Source organism: Somniosus microcephalus, chromosome 6 (genome assembly GCF_052327205.1).
Source record: "Somniosus microcephalus isolate GS21.2 chromosome 6, FLI_Smic_1.0, whole genome shotgun sequence".
NCBI classification, from domain to species: Eukaryota; Metazoa; Chordata; class Chondrichthyes; order Squaliformes; family Somniosidae; genus Somniosus; species Somniosus microcephalus.
Window position 1 is genome coordinate 216,589,861 of NC_140992.1, and position 14,953 is coordinate 216,604,813.

The 14,953-nt window shown below is 39.1% G+C and overlaps 1 protein-coding gene across 1 annotated transcript; it reads right to left on the bottom strand.

Moving 5' to 3' along the window:
• Window positions 1-3,363: 3,363 nt before the first annotated feature.
• On the bottom strand, window positions 3,364-7,191 carry irx5a (iroquois homeobox 5a). Its single transcript, XM_085991394.1, has 3 exons — window positions 6,702-7,191; window positions 5,943-6,348; window positions 3,364-5,590 (listed from the first exon to the last, which is right to left on the bottom strand). Exons 1-3 carry the CDS (start codon window positions 6,936-6,938, stop codon window positions 4,872-4,874), a joined length of 1,362 nt encoding a protein of 453 aa, XP_085847520.1. The 5' UTR covers window positions 6,939-7,191; the 3' UTR covers window positions 3,364-4,871.
• Between the last annotated feature and the right edge of the window lie 7,762 nt (window positions 7,192-14,953).

Genomic DNA, 14,953 nt, shown 5'->3' on the forward strand with positions numbered 1-14,953 from the left:
GTGATTTAAAATAAACCCTGCTTCCCCCTTCCCTTTGTTTCATTAACAATGGTGCTGGAATTGTCCCGTCAAAAAACACAAAAACGCTGGGAAGTGCCATTGGCCCAATACTTCCAGCGATAGACGACTTGCCGAGCTGGTTAAGGAAACTGGCAAACGTGAGGAGCCAGCTGGTGGTGGCTGCCATCCTAACTCTTTGACACTATTACCTGTCAGGCGCGAAGAAATGAACAGTACTGCTTGATGTTTCTTTCCTTTTTTCTCTCTGCATGGCTGGGACTGAAAGCGATTGCTGTCTGCTTGTTGTTGCTCCAAAGATTTTTTTTTTGACCATGTAAAGGGAGGAATGCCAGGAATTCGCGGCTGGGAAGGGGACACAGACTTTTCACCTCTTACCAGTCAATGGGGCAAGCGAAGGATAGACCGTGGCGTGTGGAAACAGCGTCAAATTCTTAACTGGTTTGGAATGGAAGGGAATCATTCCGACGGGAAAATACAAAAATCAACTTCCCAGTTTAGTTCTCGAAGTTTCAGTAACATGTCTTTGTTCTGTTGCTCAAGTGGTTTCTTAACGCTTTGCTCTTGGTCACCTGAAATTCTCCAGGGGTGGAGCGACATCCAGTGTTTTGCTTCTGTTTTCAGTCCGTTGTGCATAAATACAAACACTGTTTGGGTTACTGGTACCCATGTTGCTCATGTCTTACCTTGTATTCATACTTTTATTGTAAATGTATTGACGTGCATTTATTTTGCTGTCCTTTCATATCAACGAATCATAATGTCGCACTAATAGTGTGGTTCTTGTTATCGACAATGTGTATGACCACATACATCATTTTGTTGCTAATAAAGTGCCTTTTCAAAACTTGCACATTTCCTTACTCTCCCAGGCTCACGCTTTGACATATATTGGGGCATTGCTCAGACCAGAACTTTCAAACCTTGCAGTTGTAAAAACAAATGTTATTTTTATTTTTTATTTTTCTTACCTATTGTGTTCAACAGGAATCCTCTGAAAATCCACATCGTAACACGCCGGTGTTTTAAGCAATGCGGTTAGTGTAGAAGGTAAATAAATACAATGAACACCGAAATCGGTATCAGCACTCCCAAAAGTACACAAGGTGCTTTAACCTCGCAGCAGTTATCGGCATTCCTGTCACATTCACTTGCCCTGTTTGTGTAAAAGGAATTCAGTCCTTTTTGTTGGGGGGGGGGGGGGGGGGGGGGGAGAAAGGGAAATTTGCAAAATATTGTTTGGAACAAAAGTGCACAAATATAAATTTTCACTGCTTAACGTGCAGCAACCTTATATTACTTTAAGAAGTTTCCAAATACTGTTTATTATGAAGAGGCCGACACAAAAGTCATTTAATTGATTATCTTACCAGCGGAAACAGATGAAATACTGGTGGGCAATAGACCGTAGTTATAACGTAGTAACAGGTAGGCGCCTGCACACATACATATAGGTGTATATGCATGCATGTATATCTCTACGCAGTTATATGGGTGAACACATGCATGCTTAATCAGACAAGCATGCATGCACGTCCACGCGTGTGCACTGTGCCTAGCCTACTGTGGTCAAATAATAAATATCCTGAACAGTTAGAAAAAAAGTTTGCTGAACTCAGAGCACCAGTTATGTCATTAATTGTTTGCATTTCTAACTGGATGAAACAGAATAGATTCAGGCAACAGTAATAAAAGCATAGTGAAATTGTATATCCAGCTCAAAATTAATACATGCGGCTATCAGTCCTCTTTAATATGAAGGCTGCCCTGGAGGAAGACTTGTGTGTGATTATACAACAGCAAATTCCACGCTGGCCACCAACCCCTAGAACCCATATCATTTAGTCAAAGCCACAAGGTAACTGGAACTAGTATCTGGTGCGCCTAGTACTAGGATATACTTACAATGTGCAGAGTACTGGAAATAGTATTTGTAAATCTGCGCTAATGCACTTGAACAACTCATAAAAGATCATTTCTTTATGAAAAATATAAAAATCAGCTTATGACTAATACCTCCTGTAAGTCTCTAATCCTTTAAAATTAAGTAAAGATTAATTTAATTCCTAAAATAGACACCATAGTCATACTACTAATTTACATAGTTTCCACGGGAAAAGTAATTTGCTACTAATTCCTTGTTTGAAACTGATCATAACTTTAAGCTGCAGGTTATTTTGTACGTTTTAAATAAAGAAAATGACATTGAAGAAAGCCAGCTGAGGAAGGAGGCGAGGAGGAACTAATAATTATGGTGCTGGCTGATGATATATTGCAATCACGCCAATGCAGCTAACACTTTAGCACCAGATAAAAATAGAAGTCCTGATTTGAATGTCCGGGAGACTCTGAACATTTTAGTACCGTTACAAGGGTATTTATATTTGCCCCTTGAGACACTTTCCGACAATTTACTGAAAGACTAGAAAGATGAAATTAAATAAGATTAATGACAACCCATCTTTTAACAGTCCTACAGCCGCTTTCCTGCGCGTTTTTTTTATTTACTTCTTATACACATTTAATAAGGAGAGGGAGGATTGTTTAAGGGAGGAACTTTGGTGTAATCACTAAGAGTCATTTTATGGTTAATTAAATAATATCGCAAAATGTTTCACTCTGGAATAACACTCTCTCCAATTCCTTGTGTGTACACGCAAGTTATATGTCTGTGTTTTAAATAGCGAGTGTTGCGATTCACCTGAGCATACTTAAGTTCTGAATTAATCATATGTTTATGACGTGTTAAATGTGCAATGAGTTCTAATGACATGCAGACAGCAAAATCAAACCCTAGCCAGTGAAACTTTTTTTTTTTAAGTGTGTTTTTATTCAGATTTTAATTGTGGAAACATCTAAATTGTGATTAGTGATCAATGCAATTGGTTGGAAAATTCGCTAAATATATGAAACACGTGCCGCCGTTCAATTTAGCCTGACATCCAATGTGTTTCCTGTATTATCTGTGTTATAAGACCGTTGGAAATACAAATAGCATAAGTAATTTTGCATTAACCAAATATATACGTGCCAAGTACAAAATTTACAGCAGCTCGTTTCCACCTAGCTAACCTTAAACTATGCATAGATTAGGTCGAAATGTAGAGTCGTTATACAATATTTAATGGGCTCGCTGACTAAATTCAATTGAGGGAAAGGGAGCTGACATCTTCAATTTAATTGCCACTATAAATGAGCTCTTTTCTCGTTTTCCCTTTTTCTGTAGCGAAATAATCAGATGGGTCCGTCATTAATATTTAATTTCTCAATCTGTTGGTCTTTTAAATTAGGATAGTCGGGCTGAACCAATTCTACAGAAGCATAAACAGGAAGCATCAAGTCGCATTTGGAAAAATCAGGCTGAGATTTTATTTACAAACATTTCCGAGTCCATTGTTTTTGCAAAAAACAGCCGCATAAATTAGTAAAAGCTCTGAGTATAGTTCTTACAAAAATACAATTCAAAGATTTTTTTCTCCTACTTCCAGCACGCTCGATACACAGACGACAATATTTCACAAAAAATTAATTTCTGGTTTTCGTCGCATCACACTTCGAAGTACGGTGACATTTTCAGGGCATTGGCTGGAGTTAAATTATTCACATCAAATAATATGAGTTTGATTTATTTTCCTTTTTCTGTTTCCCGTTAATTTGGTAATCCCTGGTTTGTGAATTGGAGGGTTTCTGTTGCAAAGAGTGCTATTTGATTCTGATTTTTTTTAAAGCCTTTTTGGCACTTAGTTGAAAGTACGATGGTTTTCTATTCAGAACAAGTGTGACACCTACCTGCGAATCTGGGAAAAGTTCAAGTCAACACTTTTATCTGAATGGGTTCCAGTATCGTAACATTGATGGTGGGGGGAAATATAAGCAGCAAAAAAGCCTAAGAAAAGCTTGCGGCCAACACCGGAGAATTAAGCGAATTTACATGGTAAACGAAAACAACTTGGGAGGGAGGGGGTGGGGTGAGAAAAGTATAGACGAGGTTATCTTGTACGGATGTCAGGCTGTATTCAGTTCTCTCTGCCTCATATATAGCTCTGCTGAGCTTTTTTGCGATAGTAATGAGGACTAAATTTGGCATAAAATCGAACTCATTAGCAAAGTTCACCAGCTGATTGCTTTGCATAAAACACGACACTGATTGGATGTAATTAGGTTAAAGGATGGCACTTTAGTTTTAGCCTTATTATTCCAGCCAGTCCTTGCACCCTACCAGCTGCACAGTAAAAGTGCCACACTCTTTTTTGTATTAATTTTCTTTAAAATAAAAGTTCATCACTTTTAAAAAAAAAACAAACCAAGCCAAACAGCAAAGATCGCCTGGATGTGTAAGCTGAAACTGTGTTTTAATTAAATATTTACATTTTTCAGTAGCGGCCCTTGAATTATTTTTTCTCTAGTAAGTCTGTCTAATTTTTGTCTTGTTAAAACCTTTTCTCCCCCGCACCCAGAGAAAACAGCTTTCGTCTTAAATTAAACTGCCATCGTCTTAACTATGAAACATTTCAAAAACACAGATTTATATTATATATATGTATATATTATTCGAAAGAACAACATTAATATCTGTACAAGAGACTCGTTTCATAATTTACTTCAAAGAGGGTGTATTATCCTTTTTAAATACAAAAATGCTACATTAAATATACAGAATTAGTCTTAATACAAATTAATTCGTGGTTGGTTAAGACATTTTTTTCAGATGTTACATTTTGAACAGTTTGAATCAACCGTTTCCAACATATCAGAAACTAAAATTCTTTGTTACTTTATACCATCTTGACGGGAAAATAATTTGCCATGGCAAAATAATAAATAGTGTCCAGAGATTCGGCGAAGAACCAGTATTAAATGTTCGACATACCTTTCTTCAAATCATAAGACGATGTGTCCTTGCAATGATCTATTTGTGGCGGGCTCTTTGTTTTAGTTTCTGGACAGAGTTTTACCAGAGCCTCTGCTCTGCTTAAGACAGTCTGACTTAATCCATTGGAAGTGAAGTGTGTTGTGCTACTGCCTCCATGGTGGCTGTGCAGGTGTCCGAAGCTGCCATAGTTCGTGTAGCCGGTGTAGAAGGGCGAGGTGTAGTAGAGAGGCCGACCCAGCACGGCACTGTTCGGGTAAGGGCAAGGGGAACGGGACGGAGACGAGGCGCTGGCCGACACGGCGCAGCCTTGACCCGGGCACGCACTCTGCTGCTGCTCGCTCTGTTGCTTCGACTTGTCCGAAGTGGCGATTTCTGCCAGAGACCAGAGTTTGGGCTTGGAGCTAGTTGCCGGGGGGGAATGGATGACCGAAGTCACATTGCAGTTCACTGTGTTACTGGGAAGAGTGTGAGCTAGGTTTGTATGTGCAGTTTCCAATTCGGAGTCGTTGCTTTCACGCAAGAGCTCGGTTCCGTGAGGCACAACCAGGGAAGAAGTAGTAGCTTTGGGGGAGTGAATGGTTTCTCTTTCCTCGGCGTCTTTTAACTCCGAATCGCTCAGGATCTGCCCACTTTCTTTACTAGGATCTTGTTCCTCAAATATTTCACAAGCAATTTCTACTATGTTCGGTTTCTGATTCCCTGTTTGAATCAGTTGAAAAAGAGAAAAAAATCACTTATTCTATTCCAAAACGTAAAAAAGTCAAACATTTTAATTATAATCAAATTACCTTTATTATTATAGGGCACTCAAAATTATATGATATACCAATTGCTGGATTCAACCTAAATGTTGTTATTTCCAGACAGTAGTTATGGATTTTACAGTATTGCATTTTTTAAAACATCTCTTAACTACACGTGTAGCGAAAATTACAATTCAAACGAAAACCAGTGTGTTATTTGCATATGTGTGCTTTATAAATAATAAAGCAAAATCAACTCCGCGCCCTTATTGGAAATGATTTCACTAAAATATTCATTATTTTCTTACCTGGTTCTGGTTCCGACGTGTTCCCCTTTTCCAAAGATTTCTGCGGCTCATCGTCATCGTTTTTCTCCAGATCTATGTTCTCTTCTTCCTCCTCGTCTTCGCTCCTATTTCTCGGGGTCCAGGTCATTTTATTCTCCTTCTTCAACCTCCTCCTGGCGTTAGCAAACCAGGTGGACACTTGAGTCAGAGTCATTTTCGTGATGATAGCCAGCATGATCTTCTCGCCTTTGGTGGGATAAGGGTTCTTTCTGTGCTCGCTGAGCCAGGCTTTGAGGGTGGCAGTGGCATCTCTGGTGGCATTTTTTCGGTAAGCGGGGTCACCATAGGGATAAGAGCCTAAAGGAGCGGCGTACGGGTGATATCCTATAGATCCAGCCATTCCCGTCGAGTGATCATAGGGAGAGCCCTAAGACACAACAAACACCCGTCAAAATCGCGTTTTGTACCAAACGCATTCAGCTGTAAATCCTTTTACCTAGTGAAATAATATATTTTTTTAAAAATGCGAACAGCTGAATGCAAAACTGTGAGCTTTTGAAGACTGCAATAAAGTCAAGCCTGTTTTTCTAATTTAAAAAATCAATTTTACCAAAGTTGTTCTTAACAAGAATCAAATTGCATTAAAATAACAGACTGGGGCGGCTGAAAAGTTTGTAAAGAGAGATATGGGATCTTTTCAGAGACCAGCTCAAAGAGGCACCATTGTATTCAGCAATAGTTATGAATGCATTATAATGGTGTCTAGAAAACAGAACTTACCACGTAGGAAGTGAAGGCAGCGGTCGGGTCTGTACCGTACTGGAGGTGGCTGTTATAGCCTGGGGAAGGGGCTGTAAACGCTGTAGATCCGGCGTACGGGCTGAAGGCAGATCCCGAAGAAGATCTCCCAAGTTCATCCGTCCTGGGTCCCGATATGACGCTCGTGCTGTACGCTGGACACGAGTAAAGAGCTAAAGACGCTGACGGTTGATACAAGTAGCCCTGAGGATACGACATGGCTAAGATTATGTTTTTGTGTGTGTGTGTGTGTGTGTGTGTGAATCAACCCCCTATTTCCAAAGCTTTTATGTGAATTGTGTGATCTGGAGTCATACACCGGCAGAATGCCTGGGTCTGCGCTGTCAGCTGCTAGCTGACTCTCCCAGTGTTTACTTGCTTGCAGAAGTTTTCCTTTGGATGGGGCTGCTTGGAAAAGGTCCTGCAAGATGCAAGTTAGAAATTCAGGCTTTCTGACGCCTTCTACGCACTCGCAGCTCCTCCTATCAGGGTGTTGTCAATAGAAGAAAGGCAGCAGCCTGATGGGGTGCCACAACCAACCTAATGAGAGGCTGTTTTTTTTTCCCTCTCTCTCGAAACAAGCCTCATTTCAAGGCTCAAGTGCGCCGGCCCCTGGATGGCAATCTCTTACCAGGCTCCAGCAACTTAACTTTAGTTTGCTAATATTGTACGTGACAGAAGCCTGGCGAATCACAGCACATATAACCAGGAACAAATGTGAGCTTACTGGAAATGCGTGCCAATCAAACACTCCCAATGTGCGTTTTCTAAACTTTCCATCAATTTTAGATTTAATACCCAGAATTAATTACAATTCTGCCGTGTGCGATATTATATTTGTATAATGTTACAGGTGTATATCCATCGTATATAGTGATGTAAATCGGGAGGTTTTTCAGAACCATTTATTGTCCCCTGTAAAATAGAGAGAATATTTTAAATATCGGGTTCCTTAACCTAGGATTCAGATGATTTCAAAATACACCAGCAACCACCCCCCCCCCCCCCCCCAGCCTACGTGGCTCAGCTAATTATCCAGTGAATAGCTAAACCATAATATGCTAGCTCATTAAAGGTACAAGGTTCGATTCCCAGTCAGTGCTGGTGTCAGATGAGGGGCAGTGACATTGGCTTTATCACCCCTGGTTAAAGAAAGGGGAGGGGGGGAAGCAGCTCGTGTTCCCACTCCTGGTCACCGTCCAGTGGCCGTGCTGGAATTATATGTGTGTGATTGAACATTGCGTGAAGACAGGATCGGGCTGGACTGTGATGTCACTTGCCACCAGCACTCACTGTCACACTTGAGTAACTGACCACTTGGGCAAGGTACTGGAGGGTGACTGGCCCTCGTGGAACCACACTCCAGCATGGCGAGGGGAGAAATCAGCAAGAAAATAAAAAAAAGCTAACAGTCACCTGAACCCGGAGATTACATTATTGCCTTGAAATCACTCCAGGGCATTGGTTATTTTTATATGCCGTTAACAGTATACTATTAATCTGATGGGGTGATTTGATTCAATTTTAGGTCTGTCTATTTTTGTTCCGACAGCAGCTGTCAGTGCAGTCTATAACATTAATGCAAAATGAGACTCACAGTGAAGGATCAACAATTGTGATGTCATTACTGAAAATTTATTGAGAAATAATTTGCAGTTGGTGCACAGTATATATATACTGTGGCTGTGTACACACAGACCCACACCCCCCTCTATAGAAACCTTAGAAATAAATGTGTGTGATGGTTGAGGAGTGTGAGAAGCTAATTTTCACTATTGGCCACTAATTGACACCAGTGAGCAACAGCCGTTAGTAAGCAATGCCAGGAGATGATAAAGCACAATGTGCAGACTATGCGTGCATAATATGTGTGGAGAAAATTACTGTTATAAAAATAGACTCAAGTCCAAGTGCATAATAAAATAAAAACCCTGACATGCAGTTTTGGACTATTAAAATAAAATCTATTCATCTTGGGTTACATAATATTCTTGAGTCTATAGGAAAACATTGCAGCCTGTCATTTAATTACTTTATATACTAAAAAAATGTGTTTGGGTTATTGGAAATCAACAAACTTTAGATTTTGAAAAAACTGATATTTAAAAAAATGATCATTTGTGGATTCATATTAGAGAGGAAATTGAGTTGGAGGTCCAGACAATGAAGGAATGCTTCACTCTGAATGTTTATAGAGGGTGAAGAATTCCGCCTTTGGGAGACAGAGTAAGTATGAAAAATATTTCCTTATTTTAATTGTTGATAATACTTTTGTTGACTTTCATTCAGTGAAGTGTGCATTGGTTTGGCTTTATATAATTTTTATTGTATAATTTGGAATAAAGTATACAATATTTTTAAAATGGCGGAACACTAAATTGAATTTAGAGTCTGAAGAGACCTGCACTCCATTAATATGGGCTGATTTGCTGAATATATAAATTTGGGCTCACTTGAAAGTTTTGTGTTTGGATGTTTAGACTAACCTGTACTTAAATCTGGTACTCCTCATACATAGAAGTCCTAAACGTCCTTCTCATATGTCTGTTACCGTCTCTCCTGTCCCCCAATGTCTTTCCCTGCTGTCACAGTGGATGGCAGCTAAGAGGTTGCCAGCTGGAGCCAGAGCATCAGTAACATTTCTTTCTAATTTATTCAATATTTTGTTTTAAATAGTTCTTATCTTGCAATTAAGAGGTCATCCAATTTCTTTTGGTGTATGCAACCATTTCATTCATTTTGAATTATTTTTTTAAAACTTTGAAGCCAGGTACCTTAGGAAGAAGAGTGTTATGTACATTTGTTGCATACATCTCTTTAATCCATGGTAGATTATAGGACCATGGTACATGGGAGAGACCAAGGTTGAGATGATTCTTGATAACTTTGTCCTCTTCATATCCAAAATGTTATTGTATCACTCTATAGAAAATAAATCCCCTATGCTAAGCCGCCTGTGTAAGGACCACATCATTTTGACTCACATATTACAGTTTCAACAATTGAAATTCAGAAGGTCAAAATTTAGGGCCTTCAGGAGAGAATCTGAACCTAAATCTAAAATCTCATGCTTAATATATTAACATATTGTTTAAAAATTGTGTAGGGTGTACACTTCCTTTCTGTTATGATTTTTGGTCAGGCTTTTGTGTCAATATTTACAATTGTAAATTGCTATGTCAACATTTCCCATTCAATTTTGCTATGTCACCTGTCACGATAATAGTTGTAGACTCCGGCCACTAAGTGGCTTGATGAACCAAATATCTGAAGTCTCCCAACTCTGTTGTCATCTTGTATATATACAAAAATTATATTCATCAACTGATCATGGGCAACGTGAAGGGCAATTTGCTAGTAAAATACAATTGCTAGATTTGAGAGCTATAGTCGTAAAGTATTGACTCTAGGGTTACACAAGCGACCGACTATTTGTTACAATGGCTTAAGTTGAAGGCTGAGGACATTACACACCTAAACATCGTTTTGTAATCTGAGGAGCAATATTTTAACTTAAAAACTGTAGTTAATATTTGATTTATTATACCCGTAAGAGCTTGCATCACATTCTGTATCAGAATTTGACATGATTATTTCTTATTTGGGATATTAAAATCATAGAATGGTTACAGCACGGAAGAAGGCCATTCGGCCTGTTGCGCCCTCTGCAAGAACTCCTCAGCTAGTCCCACTCCCCTGCCCTTTCCCCATAGCCCTGCAAATGTTTTTCTTTCAGGTACTTATCCAACTCCCTCTTGAAAGCCGTGATTGACTCTGCCTCCACCATCCTTTCAGGCAGTGCATTCCAGATCCTAACCACACGCTGCATAAAAAAGTATTTTCTTATGTCACCTTTGGTTCTTTTGCCAATCACCTTAAATCTGTGTCCTCTTGACCCTTCTGCCCATGGGAACAGTTTCTCTCTATCTACTCTGTCCAGACCCTTCATGATTTTGAACACCTCTGTCAAATCTTCTCTCAATCTTCTCTTCTCTATGTATCTCAAGTCTGTCCACGTAACTGAAGTTCCTCATCCCTGGTACCATTCTTGTAAATCTTTTCTGCACCCTCTCTAAGGCCTTCACATCCTTCCTAAAGAGCGGTGCCCAGAATCAACACAATACTCTAGTTGAGGATGAACCAGTGCTTTATACAGGTTCATCATAATTTCCATGCTTTTTTACTCTATACCTCTATTCATGAAGCCCAGGATCCCGTAAACATTTTTAACTGCTTTCTCAACCTGCCCTGCCACCTTCAATGATTTGTGCACATATACCCCTAGGTCTCTCTGTTCATGCACCCCCTTTAGGATTGTACCCTTTAGTTTATATTTCCTCTCCTCATTCTTTCTACCAAAATGTTTCACTTCACACTTTTCTGCGTTAAATTTCATCTGCCACGTATTCGCCCATTCCACCAGCCTGTCTATGTCCTCTTGAAGTCTATCACTATCCTCCTCACTGTTCACTATACTTCCAAATTTTGTGTCATCTGCAAATTTTGAAATTGTGCCCTGTATACCCTCATCCAAGTCATTAATATATTTAAAGAAAAGCAATGGTCCTAGTACCAACCCCTGGGGAACACCACTGTATACCTTCCTCCAGTCCAAAAAACAACCTCTGTGGCCAATTTCATATCCATGCTGCCACTATTCCTTTTATTCCATGGGCTTCAACTTTGCTGGCAGTCTTTATGTGGCACTTTGTCAAATGCCTTTTGGAAATCCATATACACCACATCAACTGCATTGCCCTCATCAACCTCATCAAGTTACCTCATCAAAAAACTCGATCAAGTTGGTTAAACACAATTTGCCTTTCACAAATCCATGCTGGCTTTCCTTAATTAATTCACACCTGTCCAAGTGACTGTTAATTTTGTCCCTGATTATTGTTTCTAAAAGCTTCCCCACTACCGAGGTTAAACTGACCAGCCTATAGTTGCTGGGTTTATCTTTACACCCTTTTTGAACAAGGGTCTAACATTTGCAATTCCCCAGTCCTCTGGCACCACCCCCGTTTCTAAGGAGGATTGGAAGATTATGGCCAGTACCTCTGCGATTTCTTCCTTCACTTCCCTCAGCATCCTAGGATGCATCCCATCTGGTCCTGGTGACTTATCTACTTTAAGTACAGCCAGTCTTTCTAGTACCTCATCTTTATCAATTCTTATCCCATGCAGTATCTCCTCCACCTCCTCCTTTACTATGTCTATGGCAGCATCTTCTTCTTTGGTGAAGACAGATGCAAAGTACCTCATTTAGTACCTCAGCCATACCCTCTGCCACCATGCATAGGTCTCCTTTTTGGTCCCTAATCAGCCCCACCCCTCCTCTTACTACCCGTTTACTATTTATATGCCTATAGAAGACTTTTGGATTACCTTTTATGTTAGCTGCCAATCTATTCTCATACTCTCTCTTTGCCCCTCTTATTTTCTTTTTCACTTCTCCTATGAACTTTCTATATTTAGCCTGAGGTTATTTGAGGTTGCACAAATCTACATGGATGAAATCTGCTAGCTTTTCCAATGGATATCAGCAAATATCAGCACTGTAACAATTCTGAGCACAAAATGAAGCCACAGGGCTTAACAATGGCCGTGTAGTCATCTGTAAGAATGTTGAGGAGCAGAAGAGGCAAAACTGTTAGGTGCATTGCAACTAAATGTCAACCATACTTTGAGAAGCTATTATAACCTATGCTTTATGGCATTATTTTTATTGTTTGCTAATGTAACCCACTGAAGTCTATTACCCATTGAGGTTAGTTTGCTACTAACAACAAAAACTATTTTCTCACAGGTGGTAGTTTTCCATTCAATCTTGTTTAATGCTAGAGTCCAAGAGCATAATATTTACAAACATACAGAAAACCTACGGTTCTCAAGAGAAGGTCTGAGAAGAGCAAGTATGTTAGCTCCATGTACTGACTTCCCACTTACCCTTATAAACACTTGTTTTTTCTTTAGCTACAATGGACCTAAACTGATTGTTCTATGTGTGTTAAGTATGTATTTTAGCTGCCTAAAATATACTTTCTTTTCTTTCTATTTTACTGCACTATCCACCATTCTATATATTGCCCTTCTTAAAAGCAAATAGGTAAATAACAATTCCTAACAACAACGTGAACAAAGTTTTAGGTGATGTGTGAATTTCAGATGAGATTTGTTCCTAGCCAAAGCACACATTTTATTGGAAAAGTTGACTGCAGTGCATCCCTCCAGCTGTTGCACAGTTGCTGAACAGCTGCTGACAACATCTGTGGATTCTGATGCATTGTATTTGCTGCTGCATTTTGGTGTTTGATGGCTGAGGGTTTCTGATGACCATGGTTGTTGCTTCTTCCCCTTACTGTCTAAGATTCAAGCTATTAGAGTCTTAAAAGCTAGTTGGTGCTGCAACCTATTTAGTGCTTGTGATTGTCAGACACATTGTTGGAGATGGAAACTTCCAAGGAGACAAACTGGATCAAAGTGAGGCAGTGCTGGTGTGGTTCAAGGTTTTATATTACTAATATATTTTATAAGAATGTGTTATCATATTGGTGTTATCTGTCCCATATGTGCAGTGATGGGAAGTCAGTTTAGGGGTATTAAATGAACATAGTAAGAATAAACTGCCAGAATTCAGACTTAATACTTTAACTTTAGCCTTAGACCAGTGGAACAGAGAAGTCTAAGCTGATACTAAATTGCAAGATCTCTTCACATATAATAAGCCTAGAAATTACTGTTGGTGATATTAGCAGAGGAACATTTTTATAAATAGTTGACTAATTTATTGCAGGCCCAAACTTATTCATGTTATTTTAAATGGGTTAACACCTCTGCTAAAATCTCAGACCAACATCGTCAACGATAATTTCTAGATTCTAGTGTCCAATATTGAAACTCTTTTGTGTATATATTTAGATCGCATAGGCTAAGTGTTCATATCCATCTCATACACTGGTGTAAAAATACAATTTGGAGCCTTTCAATTTCGACTGAAGCCCTTATTTCAGGATTTTTCAAGATGGCATCTCGTCAGATCTAGAAAGAGGCCAGAGGTGACTTATTTGCCATTATGGGAGAGAAACAAAATACTCTCCTAGTTTATAACATTTACTTTTAAATATAAATAAAACTTAATTTTATGTAAAAGTAAAAATGATACAGACATAATTCATCGTGTTAGAGTGGCATATCCAGGTTATTGCGCTTTTGAGGGAAATCTTCATACATTGCCGTTTGGGAGGGGAACTGAGGTTTTTAAATTATTAATTTAACATTGATTTTTGGATTTGCAGTTCATAAAGCGAATACACCACCTTACTTGCCATTTTTACACGTCCCACAATGGATTTCAACCAGCTTAGCGCTTACTTGTATTTGAAATATAAATTACGACTACTTCATTTTGTCCTGTGTTACCCAAATCTAATTTAATCGCAAAGCCATGTAAAGTACCTAAACAACCTGACGTTTCAAACACTAAATATATTTCTGCAATTAGCTCGACAGAGGTGAGCCGCCTCATTGGGGTTGTCCCCAAACAATCTTATTTAAAGGTGTGAAAAACGTTGCTCTTAAAATAGAATGGGGGGGGGGGTATAGATCGATTCAGCAGTACATCTAGGGTAACGTTTTATAATAGTTCCTTTTTATATTTCTCGATTAACACCGATTATTTGGACCATTCGCAATTTATAGAGGAGCGTCGCTTTACGCTGTAGTAGATACCAGCTGATTCGCTGTCTCTTGCACTCTAAGCTCAAAATGAGTGTTTACTGGTGGATATAAGCGAATAAACGAACCAGGTATCCCCTCTCCAAAACTCATAAAAGGGTAGAAGCGAAAGCAGATTAAAACCATATGAACTGGGATAAATCCCTGCCGATCAACGGATGTAATCTCCTTTGATTCCACCAGATATATTTCCCAACACGAACATATCCCGGTTTATTTAATTCTCTTTGTCTGCTTATAGCAGCTATTCTGCTCAAGCCCATATCTCAGCGGGCAATCTCGTAAATCGATAGTTTCCAAAGTCTTTTGCCCTGCGAAATTAATCAGCACGTTGAATGTTGTCTTTAGCCCCTCAATATAATAACGTCCTTTACTGTACAATGCCATGCTCTGATAATATTATTCTATGTTAATGGTTGATTGAGATGTTTGTTCTTGCTCTCATCTGTTTATAATCCGTTTTTGTTACTTTCAATTACTTTTTTTTGCGTGGATTA